A 23,484-nucleotide genomic window follows, 5' to 3' on the forward strand; every position below is an offset into this window, starting at 1 on the left:
GGGACAGCTGTCAATAACTAATTACCTTCTAGAAGACTTTCCAAGATGCTTTCTTGAGCAATACGTGATTCCTCAACTAATCAGAGAAGGACACCTGGTAAGGCCGTTATAACCGTGCACATGGCCAATGTTACCCATTAACCAATATCAGAAGGACGCGTGTCCAGGTTGTTATACATGCACACACAACGTATAAGCTGAACCTATTATACGAGGACACGTGTCCAGGTGGTTATAAGAGCATCTTCTAAAGGGATAGCTGGCCCAATTACTTTTCCACACCCTTCGGCTATAAATACCATCTCAATCATCATGAGGTAGGCATTCACTCCCACTATATTCTCTCAATTTACTTAACTACTTTATTTTCGTCGGAATTGTGCTTATTCTCACGCCAGAGGGTGGTTACGGGAAGACCCCCCTCTTGTCCTTCCCGTAACGAGCTCACGATGTCTGTTTTGCAGGTTCACGTCACTGCACTTTAGTAATTGGGTTCATATAGTGAGTCCATGGGATATTCATGCAAGAAAACCACCAATAGCCCCATATGGTAGTGCAATGTGTGGCTACGGAGTTTGAAGGATGCGTGTTAGTGTCTACGTGCATTAACATACCGTGACAAGGAGATGGATATTTTTTTTACATTGGATTCGCTCGTTAAATGTCTCACTCTCATTGCAGATGTTCATAAGTTTGGTTCACTCTAACACCCTTCCAACGCTATTAGAAAACTAATGTGCTTACTACACACTTCCTAGTTCCTACGCATATTTTTCTGTCATAGGAAATTTGTTTAAATTCTTTTAGGAAAATTGATTGTTTTCTAGTATCTTATTAAGTTACTATTGACCAAATATTAACACTTTATGTAAATATATTAGAATTATTGACTTTTTAAGACGTGATATGAATTTTATTAAAGGTATGGTCAATAAATAAACATATCATTAAATGTGTTTTTCTGAAGCAATGTCAATAAATTTATCCTTTACATTTATAACCCAACCAAACTTTTTAAAATGTATAATATTTTTAAAATAATAAATTTATTGTTTACCAAAAGCTATGGTTATATATATGATAATATATCCAACCCACATTAACATTATTTGAACCCAAAAGCCAAAACACCAATCAACCTCAAAATCTCATATATCCTAAAATTCTAATTCCACCAAAAAAAAATAAAAATGACACCTATGCTAGAATACCACCAAGAATGTGAGTAGATGATAAAGAAGTGGCATTGGAAATAACTATGTTGAATATGTCGGATAACATGTCAGTCGTAAACAAGCAATTTGGAAGGGTTGTTTTAGCGGTTTAGCCCATCAACACTCACAAATGAACAAATTAGGATTAACTTTCAACAAAAAAAAAATGTGATATGTTGATGGATGGTCTGATAAATAGTATGGTAAAAAAAGATCTTGCAACTTCAAATGTTTCTGAAAATGATATAATTAGTGAAGATAAAACATAACAAGTTTCACATATATAAAAGAGAGATTTTGTAATTCTGTGTGGAAATTATTAGAGCAAACTAAATTTGAAGGTAAAAAAATCTATAATAATAATAATAATAATAAGAGGACTAAAACGTAAAATAATGCAAGTTTAAATAGCCCTAATTTTCAATTCCAAACAAATCAGTTCATCATCGTTCCCAATTTCTGTTAACTGTTTTGCACCGATCGTAACGATAATTACCGACGAACGAATATTATCAACACATTCATATTATATTTCATACGCATTCATCAGCTGATGAATTCTTCTATAACGAAGCTTCTTAAGGACGAAGAGGTTATATTATTATAATATAATTTACACGTTCCGTGTGCGTGTGTTTCGTAATCGCTTATTTGATCTAAAATCTATGATATGATTGTAAATATGTGGACAGGAGGAAACAATGCATTCAGAGGCTGACGTAAATGCATTCACCGCTGCCTTAAACAAGGACATTGGAGGTGATGTTTCAACCCGAGCAGATGTCGGTGTGGGTACGCAGGTGCCGTTTGCTCTGTTGCTTCCTTTTATTGAATCACAACTTGATAAAGATAGGGCTATGCAACTCAGGAGTCTGTATGATCGATTGAAGATATACTGTTTAATTTATCTGCAAATGTTATTTGTTTGTTGATTGTTATTGTTAACTTATTGTTGTTGTTAGCAAAGTAATGGCATTAACAAAAAGGACTTTGTTCGGCACGTGAAAAATCTTGTAGGGGATCATATGATCAAGATGGCGGTCTACAACTCTACAAGTTAGAATTTGGGCAGGTATAGAACCAAATAGTAGTTTAAGAGCATTCTCATCCCATCCCCTATAATTATGTGTGGGGAGTTTGCAAATTATAGGGTCGGGTTGTGAGTGATTGTGAGTGTAAATTACAGGGTGAAGTGTAGTGATTTTTTGTAAATTTGGGGAAACATTTGGGGAACATTGTTTGCCCCTATTTATTTTTTAATATTTGTTGGATTGGTTGTGAGTAGAGGAGAGAGAAAACTGTAATGATAAAGGTGTAAAATATATTATTTAATTGAACATGAGAGAGAAATATAGTGTTTTTTAGTGTAATTATAGAGATAGGGATGAGAATGCTCTAACGTGGTAAATGACTTGAACCAACGATGGAACACGAACAATTAAATGAATGAGGATTTCTTGTTCGTGTTCGTTTGTTAAGAATATAAACATTAACGGAGAATCATAGCTGAACGTAGATGAATGAAGATAATTGAGCTAAAACCAGTTATAAGTAATGTGAAGAACACTGTGTTGGGCCGTAAAAGTTATTAAAACTAGACTAAGTTGTAATGGACCGAAATTTAATGAATATGTGGAAAACAAGTGAACTTAAACAAACGTAAACTAACGAACATAAATAGATTTAAATGAATGAACATAAACGGATTGGATTTAAAGGAATGAATGTTCACGAACATAAATGAACAAATGAGACACGTGTTCATGTTCGTTCGTATATAAACAAACTTCCCGCTGAACGTTCGGTTCGCTTATAGGCCTAATTGTGGTTGAGAACAAAGTTTTGTTATCTGAAAATTGAAATCCACCAAAACATATTATCTTTTTTATGCAATTAGCCCTTGTTTAGATGTCTTAATAGGCTCAATGTAATGCTGTATACTTGTAATTTGTAAATTCAAACAGCATTTTGCTTCTCTTAACTATATGCGCTTTGACCAACTTCTAAAATTTGTCCAAAGTTGGAAAACGAATCTTTACAAATTTTCTAATACTGCTCAGCTTTCTGCCAAACACAATACTCAAACTTTGTCTTCATATGTTGCCACATTATCATCGGATTCAAGCACTCTACCTATGGAAAATAATTGCCAAAAAACACGATTATTGGATCACCAATAAAAATTCACATGTAGTACAACATATGGGCTTTCCACACTCGTCTTTTCCTACATATGGAAATCTTAGTGGTACTTATCACTCGGGTGCTAGTCTGAATACGGATATGTCCTCACCGTCTTTACAAATGCGCCAAGGTCCAGTTCATCCAATCAGAACGCATGGTGGCAGTTCTCATTTCACAAGTAATGTGCCAAATTTAAGCCACTGGCAACCATCAATGCATAAAGGTCCATCGTCATTCTCGCCAGGTCAGCATGGACAAGCGAGCAGAGTTTCAGGGTCTTCAAAGGATAATACTTTTGAGATGCCTTCAAGGCCTGGTTTCTCAGCGCCTATAAATACGCCCAAGCCCGGGCCCAGGTCCATCATAGCCCAATTGGAAAGCCAGAACGTGGTAATAATTTGTCCTTTTATATGCCATTGATTTATTGCAGTTATGTTTTAAATTATTTGTTACTTTCTTAATGGCCATAGTCTGCTGGAAACTTGTCATCTGCGGGTGGAAGTAACACAAAGACTTCTCCCAAAAAGTCAACTGTTGGTCAGAAAAAACCATTGGAAGTGCCGCATGTTTCTTCACTAAGGTAGTTTGATTTTTGTAGCTTTTAAGTTTTAACATATTATATGACTTTACTCCTTAGTCCTTACTCTTTTTGTTTGTGTATTTTTTATATCCTTTTTTAATTACATCAGTAAGAAGCAAAAAGTGTGTGGAACGTTTTCGGATCAAAATATTGACCAACTTAATGATGTAACCGCTGTCGATTGGTTGAATCTACGGGTATGTTTTAACTTTCATTTTTTTAAAATAATATTTGATCCATTTGTGAGTAAATGGGTTGCAATGGCCACATCTTAAAAAGAAACATTGAAATAATTCAGTTCATGTCCTTGTGATGATGTTGTCCACTAGGAAGAGGAAGAAAGACTATTTTTCGGGTTCAAGGAAGAGAGTCTAGCTTCAGAAGCTTCTAGAAAGATTGTTCAAGAAGAAGAAGAAAGGCTGTTTTTGCAGAAACTTCCATTCCAGAAAAAAGTGACTGAAATCAGTTAAGACTTTAATTTCTGATACTTTTATTATAATTTTATAACATAATCTGTACAAGTATTTAAGTGTTATAATAAATGCTTTATAGTGGCAAAGTGTGGTGTAAGGAACAAAACCGATGATGTGGAGCAGTGCATGTCACAGGTGAGCTTCAAGTTATCATACTTTGTAATTAATTAATAAATTATGAAGTTATGAATTTCTTTATGCAAATTGGTATCCAGTGCGTAGAGGAAAGAATGCATGGATTGATTACCAACCTCATTAGAATTTCAAAACAGGTAATTAACTAATTATATTGTGGTTCATACCTTCTCTTAATTTAGAAATTCAAACTTACTATTTAAATAAAAAAATATTAGAGGGCCGATGTTGAGAAGCCAAACAACCAAACTGTAATTACATCAGACGTTTGGCAACAAATCATGTCACTAAATCAGAAGGCTCGGGAAGAATGGGAGGAAAAGCAGGCTGATGCAGATAGACTCCAAAGTGCTGATAAGGCAAGTGTTACATTTTGGAACCATTTAAAGTTAATTTAGCGTAAAAGAAAATTGCATATGTGAAGGTAGATAAGGAGAAAGATGATGTGATGACTGCAGCTGCAAATGTTGCTGCTCGAGCGGCTCTAGGAGGACATGACATGCTGTCTAAATGGCAACTAAGGGCTGAGCAGGCCCGCCAGAAGCACGGAAGTGGGCCTGATGCACTGTCTGGTTCTCAGCCAAGCATTGATGTTGGGCTTGTGCCTAAGCCCGTGTCAACTTCAGAGCGGACTCCTGGTCCTGCCACTCCTACCAGTGGCTAGTATCCTATCTCTTTTATTTGGTTTAGTCAGAGTATGACAACAGATTTGATTATTGTGGGACTTGAGATCTAACATGTGAGACGTGTAACAGGTTCAATAAGTAAACCTCTAAGGAATCAAGCTTTGGGTGAGAATGGTGACAGCATAGCGTTACCTCGTACTATTTCAGTGAAAGATGTGATCTCTGTTCTTACAAGGGAGACTCATATGTCAAGATCTACACTACTGCAACATCTCAACGAAAAAGTCTACATTTTTGGTTAGTCTTGGAATTTTTGCATAAACAATCTAGTTTCTATAGCCAATTTGGGATGAGATTGCGATTACATACACGTTCAATACAAAATCAATTTTAAATAGAGAACTGTGCAACATGTATAAGTTAGTGCATTGATTAGAATCACATGTAGTAAGAGAGAAAGGGGAACGGTTAAAAAAGTTTCTTACATCACATTTAGAGTGGAATGTGTACATATATCTCAATATAAATTTGTAATATATTGTGTTACATGCATATTTATGTAATGAGTAGTTTTTAGACATACGCTTGTATATGAATGGGCAGGTTTAGTTCACCATCAGATGCATGCCTGCGCGCAAGTTGATTTGTTGCGAGGTTTCTGTGAAGAAGAGATGATAGGGGGTAGAAAATTAGATGGAAATGAAAGTAACGTTTTAACTTGATTTGGTTGTCTTGACGTCTTGTTTTTGGTTTCATTTCAGTTACTTCTTTTACTTTTGGACACAGTATCGTGCTTTGATACCTGTTTTATGACTTGCAGATAAAAATATTAACCATTAATGAGGTTTCAATGAAGTAAAAATTTCTACTTAATTATTATTATATCCTTTATTTTCTTCGGATTTTTTGTTATTCAGAACTTTGGTTAGCTGAACTTGATATAGTCATATAACATAAGAGGATGTGACTTTATTTTTGCTGTGGGTTCATGAAGGTGACAACTTTTAAACAGCAGTGCCAAAACAAAGAGAGGACGTTAATGGCGCGGGGATGAGGGATGCGATGGTGTATGATAGATGTAATGATAAATGGGGCTTTTTAGAATTCATATTCTACCAAATTTCGATTTAATCCTTAACCGACCAAACAGAACTTTAAACAAAAATAGCATCATCGAAACCCTCTGCCTTGCTCATGTTAAAATTTTCAGTTGATTATTCCAAACATTGGATCAGATGGTTCTTTTACTAACATGTAAAACAACACAAGGATGACAAGCGGTACAAGTTAATGAGATATTATAAGCATACTGTTTACACCACAACACTTGATAACATTCAATCGACAGTGGTATCATATCTTCAGATGAGTCCCCGCCGTGTAGCTCGGTTGGTTAAGGGGGCGTAATTGGAACAATAACCTAGAGGTCGTGGGTTTGAAACCGATCCTAAGCGCCAATCGCTTTGCCGCTGAACGAGGCTGATTTACCTCTCACGTGATGGGCCTGGGACGGTCTGGCGTGGGCCGGTTTGCGTGTCCGGAACAACACGTTTTGGAACAATATCTTCAGATGAGGGAAACAAGCGTACAAATCAGCTTTTGGATGTTTTGCTTCAGCATGTTCCCGGCATTTCACTTCCGAAGTCGTGCAAATGAATGTTTGCATGCATACCTTGCACTGAAATTCAACAAACTCCCTAAATCAGATTCATAATCTCCAATAACATCATAAGTTAACAAAGATTTGAGCAAAAACAAAAATCCTAAATCTGCGACATGGTTACACTTATATTATGTATCATGATCAAAGTCATTATTTTGTATACTAGTCAAATTACATGTGAAGAAAGAAGGCGGAGTCTCATAACGGTCACAAGATGGAGGCTACGGATTTATCTCTTTTCTTGTTATTTCTTTTTGTTATAAAAAGGAGGCTAACGCACACAGTATATACACTTGAGCATCCACTCACAAGCACTTATATTGTGCTCTAGCTACCATTGCATCTAGTTCTCGAGCTATAATCTTCTTTTCTATTAATAATATCTCTAAGGCGAGTGGATTATTATTCCCTCCTGAGGTTTTGTGTCGGATATCCTAACATGGATTAAGGGCTTTCCTCGCACATCTCATGTCACCCGTTTACAATATGTTATGTTTTGTCAAATATCTCACTTAATATGTTTGATCACGAAATTGCTTTTGTAAATTTTGACCAAAACAGAAGGTATGTACATATAACCCGACTGTAACAACTCGAATTTTCAAACTTATACTTTTACCGGATTCGGTTCAATGTTCGGGTCCATTTTATTAAATAAATATAATTTGCGTTTATCAAACTAAATTGATCTTTATTAATATTTAATTACTTATAATTATAACTTTTAGGTTTTGGCATATTTAGCCCAAAAATATAAACTTTTATCTTTCTTTGTATCATCCTTAAACACCAGGGATCAAAAAAGAAAATTTTGGTTATAAGTTATAACCCATATTATCAAATCTGGATATCCTTACCCAGACCCGTATCCACTTTGTTTTTCTTGAACCCGAATTCAAAATTTGTTAACTTGGACCACAATTTTCGTTTATTAGTTGTGTTTGATCTTGTGTATAATATAATTAAGTTAGTTTCGGCCTAATAAATGATCTAAACATGTTAATATGATCAAATTTGATTCGTTTTTCCATTCTAACTAAACCGACAACCCTAGCCCTTAATGAAATCGAAATCGTTGATTTTATTTCAATTAAATGTATAGATTCATTTCTTATCATGTGTCCGACATTAGCCCTATATATAATTAGATTAGTTTCATTGTATGACTGTTCGTTCATCAATATTTTTGGCCGGTTTCTGTTGCGTCTAATTAGTACATGCCTGGTCGTCATACGAGGTAATCTAATACATGGTTACGATCGAGTTATGATGCTTATCAATACCCCCAATATCAATTCGATTGATTGTGTCGGGATGGATCGAATTGATGTTGTTAGGGTTTGTTTGTTATTCTATTTTGGCCGCATCTGTTTATAATCTATGGCTTCTATCTTTATTTGTATGTAGCGGTTAGCTTAGCTGGTTAATTCATGTGTGTTACGGGGCAGAGGTTGCAGGGTTCAACCCCTGCACCCAAAATTTTTGAAAAATTATTATTATTATTCCTTGTAAATAGTTTATAGTCATATTAATTACTAATACTAAAGATTTATTAAAACTATTTTTAATATAATAAAAAACTGATTTTGTAATACTCGTTTTCTCACTTGTTCGTGTATATATACATATAATACACTAAACAAGGACAAATTATGACACTTATTTTTAAGTAATTTATGATGTAGATGTCGTGCTCTAATAAAAAACAAGTATTTATAAAGCTCAAATACCTATAACTAGTATGGGTAAGTAAGGTCGTCTCCACAGGGAATCAGTGGAAAGTGCAAGTAAAGTTCATAATTACTAATTAATTAACTAATGTGGACAAACGATGTCAAGCGGTTTATAAAAGATGATTTAATAAAAACACACGGTTACTTGGAAAAGTTTGTAAGCAATAATAAGAAAACGATTCACTTCAGGTTCAGGTAATGTGATGACCGACTAATCACAGATTCATAAGATTAATTGCGCAGTAATTACTAAACCTAATAGTTGGGTTGTGAGGACAAACGATACCCTAACCGAATTGTTGACACAACTGAACTCCGGTTTACCCAATTACCAGTTTAAAATATGAAATTCAGTTATAAGCAATGACTAACGATTATTGGTTCAATGACATAAGAGCTAACCCTACATGTGATGAACACAACCAGAAAAGTGATGCAAAGTTTGACAATCAAAATCATAAACTGTTTAAACAATCAATTCGTAATGTAAAACAAGATTAAAAACAATCAATCAAGTTCATACTCATTCAAAACATAGAATCTGATCAAAGTTAGTTTACACAAACTCCCAGCCTAAAGTGAATACAATAGTTTAGCCTGACATCGGCATCACGAAGGATTCGCTTATCTGATGAGAGGATGAAAGCATGCGATGAACGGACGAACCGGAGGCTTCGGGATGGTGGAAAATCGTCCTAGGGCTTGTACTTGGTTGAAGGAATGAAGGATATCTCGAATGGGGGCTGAAAACTCAATATAATAGAGTTAGGTTTAATTTTCCCGTTCTGGAGGACTTTAGAGCGTCTCTAAAGTCCCGGGGGTGAGACTTTAGCGCGTCTCTAAAGTCTACTTTCCTGATGTGAGTCTTTAGAGTATCTCTAAACTCCCTTAGCGCCGCGCTAAGGGTGTCTGACAGAATTTTCTTCATTTATTTTGCATCGGAAAGCTTGCCAATCATTATGAGTCTTCTACATCTTCATTCCAAGCCCGTAATTCATCCCGATAAGTGTCCTTAACGTCAAGTATCCTGAAACAAATAAACACGCTTGAAGTACCAAAGTTCACATAATAATTAAACTAAGAGTAAACAAATAATATAATAATATACACGACTTTTGCCCGACCATCAATTTACAATACTTAAAGCATGATGTACAATCTATAACAAGGGTAAAAGAGTAATTGACACACTAAAATTTATTCAACATTGCCCCCTCATCTTTCACCCTCAACTTGACAATTCTATTTTACGTTTTATTTTTCTTATATTTTTAATATATTATGCTTAAAAAGACAAACATACCGTTGCAACGAACTCATTTTTTTCGACGTTTCGGTATAAAAACTTTCAAAACCGTTGTGTTTTTTAAAACGTACAAGTCAATAAAGCATTAGCGTACAACTCAAATGTGCAACTATAAATAAACCTATAAATTACAAAACAAATCCTCCCATTTAAACATAATGTGTTATTCAAGTTTTCTTAATATATTTACAATTTTTACCCTTTAACTTTGACTAACTTATGATAACTTTAACAATTTATACAAGATTGCCCTCTCATCTTTAACCCACAACTTGACAATTCTATTTAATGTTTTAACTTTCTTATATTTTTAATATATTATGCTTTAAAATAAAAAAATACATTGTTGCGACGAGCTCATTTTTGTCGACGTTTTGATACAAAAAGCTTTCAAAACTGATGTGTTTTTTAAAACTTACAAGTCAATGAAATATTAGTTGGGACAATCAAAATGTCATGTAACACTCATGGGTTGTCCAACTCAGTTGCATTTATTCGTTAGTTTTGTTGGGCCATTCAAATTGCCATGAAAAGCTCATGGGAGGCCAACATCCTCAAATATATTTCGTTAGTTTTTTTGTAAAGTTAACTTAATCAAATAAAAATCTAAATTTTAAATTGACTTATCTCCTCGTGTAGTTATCACACATTAATCATTTACTATTGAAAATAATCCAATATTCTAAATTTTAAACTGACTTATAATCTTTTACTTTTAATCCTTATTACGCAAATCCTCTTATTTCTTAACGCAACGTTATATAGGTTATATACATACTTACACGTTTTATCTATATACTTAGACATTTTATTACTCTAATGATTTCCTCAACTTATCTTTCATCATATAAATCCTCATTTTTTGATCCCTATAAAATTTCCTCTCAAAGAAATCAATGTCATCACCAACGTTCATCTTTTTCACGCGATCGCCGCTTGGCTGCTAGGATCACAAAAGAATTTGCTGCCTTAACTCCAACGGTTCAGCCACCTCGACCGCACCCAATAACCAAGACTTCCGAAACTTTTTGAGCACCAAACCTCCATCTTTCCGTGGTGAGGAAAATGCCACCGCTTTGCTTCAATTGTTCTTTTGAGCACCAAACCTCCATCTTTCCGTGGTGAGGAAAATGCCACCGCTTTGCTTCAATGGTTCGAGGAAATGGAAAACATCTTTATCCACTGCGAATGTCCGGATGCCAAACGGACCAAGTTTGCCTCAAGCCGATTCGAGAGTCGAGCTGTCATCTGGTGGAATTCCCTGATGAACGATCAAGGGTCTGAATTGGTTGTGTCTATGCCTTGGGAAGAACTTAAGGAGACAATGAAGAAGGAATTCTGCCCGGAACACGACCTGCAGAGATTGGAGGCTGAATTCTGGGAACTTAAGCAGATTGGTGGGGATAACTCCACCTACTCTAACCGGTTTCGCGAGCTTAGCCGCATTGTGCCCCATTTGGTAACCCCCGAGACTCGCGGTATCCAGAAGTATATTCGTGGTCTTCCGATCAACTTCCGTTATGCCATGATGAGTCGTGACCCGTTAACCATTGATGAGACGATGGACCTAGCTGCCTCTCTCACCGATAGTCATGTTCGGTACAGAACCTTGTGTCACAAGGACTCCAAGCCTACTCCCGACAAGACTGAGACCAACTCCTCCACTGAAGCCAAAACCGAACCCAAACCTACTTCCAACAACAACAATCACCGCAACAACAACCACAACAACAAGCGTAAAGCCTATGCCGTTAACCAACCCAATAACCAACCTCCTCCTAACCAAAACCAAACTGCCCCGAACAGAAAGACTTACTTGGGTCCTCATCCCCTATGTGCCAAGTGTAACTTTCAACACTCGCCCAAACCCCTTGTCGACTATGCATCCAATGCAATCTTTATGGCCACCTTGCTAACACTTGCCATATCCCGCATAATGCACAAGCCACCCCATGTACTCAACCCGGTTCTCCTAACAACCGTGCTTGCTATCATTGTGGAGACTCAAGTCATCTTCGTAATATGCGCCCTCAACTTATCCATGCCCATCAAGCCCAAGCTATGACTACACCCTACTACTTGACCCATGCTCACCAAGTTCAAACCCAACCACCTCATGTCCTTCAAGCTGCTCCCATCAATCCAGTCAACCTTACTTAACCCAACTTTATCAGACCCCGCATCCGCAAGCTCAAGTGTACCAAGCCTACTCTACTCACGCCCATGCTATGCAAGCTCAACCCATTCAAGCTATTACAGCCAATCTACCTCAACTGCTCTTACTCCTGCAACTCCTCATGGTGCCCCAAGTCACGTCAATTAAGCTACTCAACGATCGTGAAGACCTTTGGCGTTCCCTTTATCTATCTTAATTTATTTGGTCTTTTTTTTTAATTACGTATTGTAACGCCTTTTTATGGCCTTGGATTATTTCCGTATTTGGATTATTTATCTTCCATCTTATGAATAAAAAGGCCATAAAAAGACGTTACAATGCGTAATTAAGAAAAGGACAAAATAAATTAAGATATATAAAGGGAACGGCAAAGGTCTTCACGATCGTTGAGTAGCTTAATTGACGTGACTTGGGGCACCATGAGGAGTTGCAGGAGTAAGAGCAGTTGAGGTAGATTGGCTTGTAATAGCTTGAATGGGTTGAGCTTACATAGCATGGCCTTGAGTAGAGTAGGCTTGGTACACTTGAGCTTGCGGATGCGGGGTCTGATAAAGTTGGGTTAAGTAAGGTTGACTGGATTGATGGGAGCAGCTTGAAGGACATGAGGTGGTTGGGTTTGAACTTGGTGAGCATGGGTCAAGTAGTAGGGTGTAGTCATAGCTTGGGCTTGATGGGCATGAATAAGTTGAGGGCACATATTACGAAGATGAGTTGAGTCTCCACAATGATAGCAAGCACGGTTGTTAGGAGAACCGGGTTGAGTACATGGGGTGGCTTGTGCATTAGGCGGGATATGGCAAGTGTTAGCAAGGTGGCCATAAAGATTGCATTGGATGCATAGTCGACAAGGGGGGTTTGGGCCGAGTGTTGAAAGTTACACTTGGCACATAGGGGATGAGGACCAAAGTAAGTCTTTTTGTTCGTGGCAGTTTGGTTTTGGTTAGGAGGAGGTTGGTTATTGGGTTGGTTAGCGGCATAGGCTTTACGCTTGTTGCTGTGGTTGTTGTTGCGGTGATTGTTGTTGTTGGAAGTAGGTTTGGGTTCGGTTTTGGCTTCAGTGGAGGAGTTGGTCTCAGTCTTGTCGGGAGTAGGCTTGGAGTCCTTGTGACACAAGGTTCCGTACCGAACATGACTATCAGTGAGAGAGGAAGTAGGTCCATCGTCTCATCAATGGTTAACGGGTCACGACTCATCATGGCATCATAGAAGTTGATCGGAAGACCACGAATATACTTCTGGATACCGCGAGTCTCGGGGGTTACCAAATGGGGCACAATGCGGCTAAGCTCGCGAAACCGGTTAAGAGTAGGTGGAGTTATCCCCACCAATCTGCTTAAGTTCCTAGAATTCAACCTCCAACCTCTGCAGGTCGTGTTCCGGGCAGAATTCCTTCTTCATTGCCTCCTTAAGTTCTTCCCAAGGCATAGACACAACCAATTCAGACCCTTGGTCGTTCCTCAGGGAATTCCACCATATGACAACTCAAATCGGCTTGAGGCAAACTTGGTCCGTTTGGCATCCGGACATTCGCAGTGGATGAAGATGTTTTCCATTTCCTCGAACCATTGAAGCAAAGGGATGGCATTTTCCTCACCACGAAAAGATGGAGGTTTGGTGCTCAAAAGAACCATTGAAGCAAAGCGGTGGCATTTTCCTCACCATGGAAAGATGGAGGTTTGGTGCTCAAAAAGTTTCGGAAGTCATGGTTATTGGGCGCGGTCGAGGTGGCTGGACCGTTGGAGTTAAGGCTCTGGATCTGAGTGACAATTGTGGGCATTGCAGCAACAAATTCTTTTGTGATCCTAGCAGCCAAGCGGCGATCGCGTGAACCAGATGAACGTTGGTGAGGACGTTGATTTCTTTGAGACGACATTTTATAGGGATCAAAAAATGAGGATTTATATGATGAAAGATAAGTTGAGGAAATCATTAGAGTAACAAAATGTCTAAGTATATAGATAAAATGTGTAAGTATGTATATATAATAACGTTGCTTTAAGAAATAAGAGGATTTGCGCAATAAGGATTAAAAGATTATAAGAAGAGCGGGGTGCATAGCGTAAATAGTTATTAAATGATGTAGTCAATATGATTAATGTTACATAATAGTACCTTGAGAGCTGTGGGCAATTAGTTCACGCCCTGACATTTCCGCCGTAAGTTGGGGTGTGACACCGACACACACTATAGTCATTTCAAACTTTTATAACGAGGTTTAAGTTCGCGTACATGACTTACGGGACCTTTAAGACTATTCTTATATATTCAAACATATTCTAAACTGTGTCCTAACTTGTAGAAGAGGTGTACCAAGCCATTCGTTTAGTACATTATAATCCGAATCAAAGGGTACCATTTACCAGTGGCGGATCCATGAATTTTTTTCAATAGGTTCACTGTTTTTTATACGACCTATTCGAAGGTTTGGGTCGGTTCAACGGGCCGGGTCGGGTAAGGTTCATTACCTAACATAAATATGATAAATTAACAAAAAAAAACATCGTTATAAAAAGGATAACATACATAATAAAAATACGATTGTCTTTTTAAATTAAAAAAGAAAAAAATTACTTATAGTTGTTCTCAACGAGTTTTCATCTTTTGGAAATGTTGCATTACATCTTCAATTAAAACTTGTTGAAGGAACTCTCTTTCAATGTAGCAAATGCAAGCATCGTTCAAGAATCCATCACCCATCCTATTACACAATTCCTTCTTGAAATGCTTCATTGAAGAAAATTTTCTTTCAACACTCAGTCTAATTTCATCCTTTTGACTTGGATGATAAGATGAAATTGGTTTCCTTTCTGAAGGATCCCATGGAAGATCATTCAAATCTATTCTTGAGGGTTGTTTACTACTTGAAGATTATGATTGAATGTTTGATGGTTCACTTAGGAAATATCTTTTAATATTCATGATCCTACAAATCAAATTTAAACATCACTAATTTTCTAATTCGATTAACAAACTTCAATAATATCATTCTTTCATATTGTGATTTCAATAAAGCAAAAATAATTAAATCAAAACATCAAAATATACATTACCTGAAGACTGAAGTGAATGAGAGATGGAGACTAGGAGAGGTTTAAGAGGAGGGCCAAGGGTGTCGGCCTGTCGCGACGGAAAGAGAGGCGGCCGGCAGGGTACGGAGGTGGATGCTAGGAGTTTGAAAGCTTGATAGATGATTAGATGGTAGGCTGTTAGGGTTTGAAGTTTGAACTGCTGGCTATGCAATTGTGTGATGTTTTGTTTGTGTATGGGGTAATTAAGTAAAAACCCTAACTTGGCTGGATTATAAAAAAACAAGGATTAAAAAACCAAACGATGTTACAGAGATTCGAACCCAGGGTGTGCAGAACTGAACAGAGGAGCATTACCATCAGACCAAAGTTGTATATTGTATATGGGGTCACTCTTAAAATATATGTGGGTTCACTTTCATAAATTATACTTATATTCTATATAAATTTCGAAACTCTATGGGTTCCCGTGAACCCGTTCATTACACTGTAGATTCGCCCCTGCCATTTACCACTTATATGTTACATCTTACTGTCATGCTTAAACCTTGCCACCATATGATCCTAGGCACAAAACATTTGGTCCACATCAGTTCAGTTATAATCCGACTTTAGTTATAATCCGATTGATCTGTTTCTTGTTCGGGTAAATTAGTTTCGGTTACGGAAATCATGTATATGGTTCAGACTTACATTTTGGTTCAATCCACCAAATATACTTACAAACATAAAAAACACTATAAGCCTGAGCCAGAAAAATACTTAATCAATACCCCTATCATGTAATCATTTACTAAACTCTGGTCAAGTTATTCTACAAAGGGGAATAAAAATGAGAAGGGTAAGATGGATTTGTAGCCACCAAAAAAAACCCCTAAAAAATAAAAAATCCATAACTCAAAATATAATAAAAAAACGAAAAAAGTAAAATCACTAAAATGTTTCCACCGTCTTTCTTGTTTTCATAAAAAAACACAATGGTAAGTGAAAAAAGTCGTTGTGTCTTTTTGTTTATCATTATGTTTTGTGTTTATTTTCTTCATTAATTGTGTCTTTTTTCCTTTAGAACATTCTCATCCAAACACCCATATTATGTGAGGGGGTGTTTTTATTTAGAGAGTGATTTAGCGGGTTGGGAGTGAAAAATTTTTATATTTAAAAAATGTAGTGATTTTTATGTATATTTGAAAAGTTACTGTTCACCCCATTGATGTAAGGATGAAAGAACGTGCTTTAAGTGTTTTATATTGTGTGTTTTACTTGTTTTTATGTATCGAACACAAATACTTTGATAGGTTTTATGTTTACAGGTGTGTGGATCTTAACGGAGCTTAAAGGAGCGAATTTGGAGCATTCATGATGGAGTGGAAATGAAAGTAATGATCTGTGATAGGATAAAAATTGAAATACGAAGACGTGGCCGCAAACGAGGAGGAAAACGGAGTTGAAATGAAGTTTTTATGAAGAAAACGGTATTTGGTCTGGTGGCACCGTAAAGCAAAGACCAAGAGCCGTAGTTTACGGTTGAACCGTAACCTACGGTGGCCAGACCGTAGCTTACGGTCTGGTCTGACGGAAAAGTGAATTTTGGTGATTTTCTTCCATATATAAAGCCATTAAACCCTAAGGTCGAATTCATTCATTATTATTGAGTTTTGGGACTTCTTGGAGGCTATCTTATACCACCAACACTCATCTTAATCACAAGATTGATCCACGAACACCTTCTCCAACATCATAATCAAGAGTATGAAGATCGAGATGCTAGGCTAAAGGCTTCATAACCATCTTCGGGTGTAGGGTTGAGTTGCTTGTTAGGTTTTGTTATTCTATACTTCAACTTTGGATTTGTAATTGATTAATCATTTGGTTAATCAATTCTTTGTGTTTGTTTTTGTGCTTAAACGGTTTTTATTAATTTATTACTTAATCTTTTTTCAGTTAATTGATTTGTGGTCATCAACAATTAGGATTAAGTTCTTTCGTCATTGACCCGTTTATCGTTAACCATATTATTGATTTTGTGTTTCAACACGTAAAACCGATTATAAAATAGATTTTCATTTAGCCGTGTCAATTTTTCGGATTCAATTCTGACGATCAACACAGTCAACCGTTAAGTCTTTTGATTTACATATTTTATAAGAAACCATCCAAAGAAGTTTATCAATTCCTTAACTTGCTGCAAAACCCGAACCCTGGAATTTGGTTATTTTCACATCATTGTTTACAAACTACTCTTTAAAACCGCTAAACATCGTTTGTCCACTTCTAAGTATTTTTATAATAGAAATTGAGTTCCACTTGCACCTTCCACTGATTCCCTGTGGATTCGACACCTTACTTGCCCTAGCTAGTAAAGGTATTTTATAAATGTTTTTTATTGACCTTTCGACCTCGATCAAAATGTGTTTTAATATATTTTGAAATTAATTGTGAGTGAAGGAAAGATAAATGGTAATGATAAATGTATAAAAAAATGTATTATTTAATTGAAAAAGAGATAGAAAATATAGTGTGTTTTAGTGTAATTTTGGATTTAGGGATATGGGATTGGATGGGAATGCTCTAACATTGTGTCCTTTTATCTTTATATGTGTTATATTACTTAACATTATGCTATATTTTGTTCGGCATTGTGTTATATTTTATGATCTATTGTGTTTTTTTTGTTATTATTATAATATCGTTTGTTCATTTTCGCCATTGTGTTTTTGATAACACCATTGTGTCTTTTCGTCAAATTTTTTTATTTTTTTGTATATAGTTTTTATTTTTTTTGAACGGGAATGATAGCGGAAACATTTTAATTTTTAAAATTTTTTCGTTTTTTATTTATATTTTGAGTTATGATTTTTTTTATTATTTTTTTAATTTATTTTTAAGTGGTTTTTTGTGTGGTAAAAAATCCTTCGCGCTCTACTCATTTTTGTCTTACTTTGTATTTTAACTTTACCTATAAGTATATACCTATTTAGTTGTTGGTGTAAAAGTAAAGATTTGGACGGGAAACTACAAGATACCAAGTTCGAATCTGCTCGCAATTGGGTTTTACAGTTTTACTGTAACGCGATAAGTTTTTCTCGAATAAAAAGATTATGGATTAAAAAAAAAGAAGTAAAAAAGTAAATAAAATTGAAAATCTAAGAAGCCGTAAACTCAGTGGTGGCATTGACAAATTCAACCTTGAACTCAATCAATGAATCATTTATCATCCACTCCAACTTGACATACATTAATAATCACTATATATCATATCAATCAATCAATAACCCCCAAATTCCTTCCTAACCCTAGTTCATAAAATGATGAGGATGCTTCGGATTTGCATTCAATCGCTGCTGAAACTGGTGAATTCTTTGATGGCAATGTTTGGGATGGGTATGATATTGTATGGTATTTGGATGATTAGAGCATGGCACCGCCAAATCCATCATTCCGATTACCCTGCTCCTTGGTACCCTACCTTATATATATGAATTAACTGCAACTTCTTACCGTCATATTGTTTAATTCAACTATTGTGATTGTATGAAACAAACAAGTGCTGCAAACTATTAAACCTAGCTATATTATTATTGTAAATAACCGGCTCTGCCCATTACTATTACTACTATATATAAATAACAACTTTGGTGCCGCAAGTGGCTTATTGGGCCACTTGGCTGCACCGTATTAGTCGGTTAATTTGTTTCTATAGTTCAGTTACCATAATAAACGTAATGAAAACCGACCAAGCGTCAATTTTTGGTTTTGTTTTAGTTCCAGTATCATAACAAACCTAAAAGAAAAAGATCGAATTCGCGCAGACTTGCGGTTTTATTTAAAGCCCATGACCGACAACACTTGGGTTTTACCAATGCACAGGTTTACCGACCGACCCCCCCCCCCCCCCCCCAAATTAGTTGTTGGTCCATCTCAATTTTTATATTTTTTTCGTTTTTAGATCCAGTACTGTAACGTGTCCATTCCTTCCTCCAACAGATGCGGGTGAATTAGCTGCCTTTATCTTATTCTTCGTTCGTCTAAATAGATAATCGATGTCCTTCGCTTCATCTGCAGTTATCGGTGTAATAAAGCAAGGGGAGAGGAGCATATAAGTCAGATTGCTTCATGAATGTATAAGACTTAAGAGCAAGCTTCCGACCAAATTTGTGTCAAGTTAACGCATAAATGCTAGGACCGACAACACTTAGGTTTTACCACCGTCCGGGTTTGCCAACCAAATAGACATAAAATATTTTGTTTCCTATATGTTAATTTGACGAATTATTTTTTTGGGTTTTAACGCTCAAATTTTACCAATTGTGTCTATGTTGTAACAAACGCAGTCGGTACTGACTGAATTCGTGTCGACTTATCGTCGTAACGCTTAGGTTTTACCAACACACGGGTTTCAACGCTGGCGTTTTCCAACTGCCCGGCGCAACACGCCGGGTTGAAAAACTTGTTTTATATAAAATCCATGAGACCCAAACCGATCAGACCCACTTATTTGAAAAAGGCATGTTGGTTTTTTATGTGGTTAGGCCACTTTTTGCCATTATTAATTTTATATGTGGTTATGCAACTTTTTGCCATTTATTATGGTAATTATTGCTTTCAAAAAGTGATGGCTGTTAAATCTTAGCACTTTTGTAACTAACTTTTGGTTATGGGCCTTCATGGGGTCTCTTGATCAGTGGTTAGAATTGGATTTGTACATCTCTTACTTTTTAAGTTTGCTGATTCAAATATCCTCCAAATTTTCAGTTTCCATTATTTGCTGAATTATGCAGGTTCATATACACAATGCTTGGACTCGGTGTAACCTTGTGTGTCATCACATGTTCGGGTCATATTGCTGCGGAGACAGCAAACGGTTGCTGCCTCTATTGTGTATCCTTGATTTAAACAAATGTGAAATTACCTAACTACCCCTTTCTTTTTCCGAGACTAATGATATTATCTTAATTCTTTGTTGAGGGACTTAACATGTATGTAGTACTTGGTGTTGGTGGTTTTTCTCATAATGCTCGAAGGTGCGGTTACAATGGACGTTTTTCTAAACCGCAACTGGGAAGAGGTACTTGTTAACTGTATGTTTTTATTTATTTATTTATTTTATAGTTTATTATGTGTTATATTAGGATTTCCCAAAAGACCCAAGTGGAAACTTTAACGAGTTCAAGGATTTTATTAAGGAGAATTTTGACATGTGCAAGTGGGTTGGGTTATCTATTGTATCTATTCAGGTATGTAGTGACACGCGCTCGCAAACAATTATTTTTAGTTTGATTTAAGTTTACATGATATATTTTCTATGCATGGCAGGGGTTGTGTGCGGTTTTCACACTTGTTCTCAAAGGTCTCGGGCCACATCGAGAGAGATATTATGACAGTGATGAAGAATATACCCTTGATGAAGCACCGTTGTTGAGGAATTATCAACCCGCTTATGTTGTTGGTGCGCCTGTTTACGGAACCTGATAATTCTCGGGTAAGTTACACTTCGTGCTCTTTAACTACAGTTCAGCTTGTAGGTTGTGTCCTTTTCAATAATTACAAAAAGTTATAACACATTACGTCCTTTCTAGGGGCGTTCTTTAGGGTTTTTTTTTCGGGTTGTTCAGGTTTTTGGCTGTTGTTATTTGACCCAGTTAAAGTTCGGGTTGGTTCGGGTTAGGTTGTTCGGGTTTAGATGTAAAATGAAAAACAAATGTTTATTTTCACAAAACATCATCAAAATGCACCATACTACTAAAAAAATGTGATCAAAATTCTGATATCATTTGACAATATGATATGATAATGTTCAAAAGTCCCAAAACAAACTATAATCCCAAAACTTAATATTCCGAACACCAAAGACTTTAAACTAAAATGCATCGATAAAAAAAGACGATAAGCTTTTAGTTATTTTTGGGTTATTTGGGTTTATATTAGTTCGGGTCGTTTTTTCAGGAAAAAGTGACCCGATAACCGACCCATTTAAGGTTAGGGTTCGGGTTTTTTGGGTTCAGATTTTTCGGATAGTCTCTAATTCAGGTTCAGGTGGTTTCGGATCTGGGTTTCTGGTAAATATGACAGCCTAGTCATTTCCATTAACAAAAGTTAGATTTTATGTTAACTATTTTTTTAAAGTGACAATTCTTACGCCTACAACTAAAGAACATAATTTGTAATTTTCGAATGTACAAGTTCTATCCTTTAGTTGTAGGGGTAGAGTTGTCATTTTAACAAAAACTTGATAGATTACCTAACTCCTGTTAGTGGACACAAAGTGTAGTTTACTCGTTTTTTTGGGGTCTAAAAATAGACATCATTGGTTATCTTTTTATTGGGTTCAACTTCAACCCGTGAACACGTTTAACTAAACGGGTCATGTTCAGGTCGGCCTGCGGGTTCGTGTGTTGAATAGGTTAACACGTTTATTTAAAAAAATAATGTGCTATTTGTTATTACATAAATTGATCAGGTTTTTCTTTTAAGTTTTCAATGATTGAAGAGAAATAAATATCAGATTTTATAGTTAAAACACTTAAAACCTAATTATTTTATATGCATTTATATTTTTTGTTGTAAATTTGTAAAATATAAAATAAAACAAATAAAAATTCGGGTTAAACATGCCATGTTCGTGTCAACTCGCGAATAACCGTCTTGTGTTCGTGTTCATGTGTTTTGACACATGTTTAGGGGTTGTGTCGGGTTCAATCTACGAACGCGTTCCATTTAAAGCCCCTATCTTTTTATGAATAAATTCGAGTTATCGATGGCTATCTTTGAACTTCACTGACATTTTGGTTACCTTTGACCTTGTTGACTTCATGGTTCTGTTTGTTGGGATTTTCTGTTTCAGGGAAGAAGGTGAAGATATGAACACTAAGTGGGAAGTTTAGTTGTCGGTTTGTGATATATGGGAGCACACCCAAACAAACCGAGATGTTTGATTCTTTGAAGTATGATTTATTTAAACAAGTTTGTTTATTTTTACTGTAAATGCTGTTAAATACCTAGGTTTTATGCTGCAAAGGCATCTTGTAGCTGTTTTACTAGATGCACATATAAACTATGTTATTCTCTCTGTCAGTTTCAACATGCTACAAGATTTTTCATTCAGTTCAGTTGATGTGTACACCACATTTTCTTCAACTTTTTCTTTCAAATGAATTGTAAAGTAGGACATGATCAAACATTCAAACCTGTGCTAGTTCTAAGTCATGTTTGCCAGGCAGTTTGATCAAACCTGGACTGCTGATGCAGAGCGAAAACATAAATAAACAGTGGTAAGTTTTTTATGTCATGCTTCCTCTACTCTTAACTGATCTAAATAAGAGTTTGTCAAAACTTTTGGATCAGCTCCAAATTAGCTAGTTGTGTCCTCTCTATGCTACCGAATCAAATGAAAACTTTTTTTTTCTTTTGTTGCGTCACCATAATACTCACGGGCCCATTAATACCTTACTAACCATTAGGAGTAGATAAAATGTTGTTTTACAGGACATCCGAGCTTAAAGGATTGGAAGGTTGTTTCGTTTGTTAACCCTTCACGCCTTTACACATCTAGTTTGAAATGAATTGTTGAATGTTTCGAAAATATTAAGTTCAAACGGATCCTATGTCCCAAGATAAGTGAATTAATATATGTTCTTCTCTGGTTGCAACAAATCACATTCCTACTCGAGTTAACTTATTGTCTTGTAATGTCCATATAAGTTCGAGTAAATTGTGGAGTGAAGATGATAGTGGTTAATCATGTTTGCATTTCTGACATGAAAAATCAGTTTAAACCTAAAATGAAATTCACATGTTTGCATTTTGTTTAGATGAGTTTTGAGTTAATTTTAGGTTAGAACCTACAAACAGGTTTGAATAAATGGTTTTGTATGGACTTATATGTTATTTTTAAAGTGTTTTATTATACTAGTGTGTTTCCTTCGCACGTTGCACGAGGAAAATGGCAATGGGCTCGAGTATTTAAATGTGAATATATGAACACATCATAATGGCTATCACTTCGATATAAAAAAATGTTTATCTAAAAACAAAATGAAAACTTGGTTGATATCAGTTCGGCTCATTACGATATCGACATGGTACTGCACTCACTATATAGCTTACAATAAAAAAATATATTATACGATTTAGTTTTTAACGAAACTTATAAACTTATATAGCTTACAATAAACGTATACTCATATTAATGAAAAATATAGCTAATAAAGTTTGTATGTTGTAATTCGTAAAGAATTTGAATCTCTTTTAATCGTATGAAAATGACTTTCATATTGAAATACTAGTTTGATCCTCCCGTGTTATGGGAGTATATTTAAAGTTTTGTTTTTAATCGTTTTGCTATTTTATGATGATTATTTTATTTTTTAAC

The 23,484-nt window shown here is 35.8% G+C and overlaps 2 protein-coding genes across 3 annotated transcripts; both read left to right on the top strand.

Moving 5' to 3' along the window:
- The first annotated feature begins 4,065 nt into the window (after positions 1 to 4,065).
- On the top strand, positions 4,066 to 5,663 carry LOC143562854 (transcription initiation factor TFIID subunit 4b-like). Of its 2 annotated transcripts, XM_077050546.1 has the most exons (4): positions 4,066 to 4,443; positions 4,531 to 4,723; positions 4,805 to 4,949; positions 5,015 to 5,663. In XM_077050546.1, exons 2-4 carry the CDS (start codon positions 4,637 to 4,639, stop codon positions 5,248 to 5,250), a joined length of 468 nt encoding a protein of 155 aa, XP_076906661.1. In that variant the 5' UTR covers positions 4,066 to 4,443; positions 4,531 to 4,636; the 3' UTR covers positions 5,251 to 5,663. The 2 variants fall into 2 exon arrangements, with proteins under 2 accessions (XP_076906661.1, XP_076906660.1); XM_077050545.1 differs by having other exon boundaries at positions 4,066 to 4,723.
- Positions 5,664 to 18,261: 12,598 nt separating this feature from the next.
- Positions 18,262 to 22,175, top strand: LOC143562872 (tetraspanin-19-like). Its single transcript, XM_077050560.1, has 6 exons — positions 18,262 to 18,573; positions 19,895 to 19,994; positions 20,101 to 20,181; positions 20,246 to 20,350; positions 20,430 to 20,595; positions 21,958 to 22,175. Exons 1-5 carry the CDS (start codon positions 18,422 to 18,424, stop codon positions 20,583 to 20,585), a joined length of 594 nt encoding a protein of 197 aa, XP_076906675.1. The 5' UTR covers positions 18,262 to 18,421; the 3' UTR covers positions 20,586 to 20,595; positions 21,958 to 22,175.
- Positions 22,176 to 23,484: the final 1,309 nt, after the last annotated feature.

The sequence above is a fragment of the Bidens hawaiensis genome, unplaced genomic scaffold (assembly GCF_021521415.1).
Source record: "Bidens hawaiensis isolate Kalapana, Puna unplaced genomic scaffold, B.hawaiensis_p1.1 tig00021180_1, whole genome shotgun sequence".
Classification (NCBI taxonomy): domain Eukaryota; kingdom Viridiplantae; phylum Streptophyta; class Magnoliopsida; order Asterales; family Asteraceae; genus Bidens; species Bidens hawaiensis.

What these genes read in the sequence shown, in the direction of transcription:
- LOC143562854 (XM_077050545.1), top strand. Translation starts at nt 4,637, where the DNA reads ATGAATTTCTTTATGCAAATTGGTATCCAGTGCGTAGAGGAAAGAATG. An exon ending in TCATTAGAATTTCAAAACAG is followed by an intron (nt 4,724 to 4,804) that starts GTAATTAACTAA and finishes AAAAAATATTAG; the next exon opens with AGGGCCGATGTTGAGAAGCC. An exon ending in CCAAAGTGCTGATAAGGCAA is followed by an intron (nt 4,950 to 5,014) that starts GTGTTACATTTT and finishes ATGTGAAGGTAG; the next exon opens with ATAAGGAGAAAGATGATGTG.
- LOC143562872 (XM_077050560.1), top strand. Translation starts at nt 18,422, where the DNA reads ATGATGAGGATGCTTCGGATTTGCATTCAATCGCTGCTGAAACTGGTG. An exon ending in ACGGTTGCTGCCTCTATTGT is followed by an intron (nt 19,995 to 20,100) that starts GTATCCTTGATT and finishes ACATGTATGTAG; the next exon opens with TACTTGGTGTTGGTGGTTTT. An exon ending in TATCTATTGTATCTATTCAG is followed by an intron (nt 20,351 to 20,429) that starts GTATGTAGTGAC and finishes TATGCATGGCAG; the next exon opens with GGGTTGTGTGCGGTTTTCAC.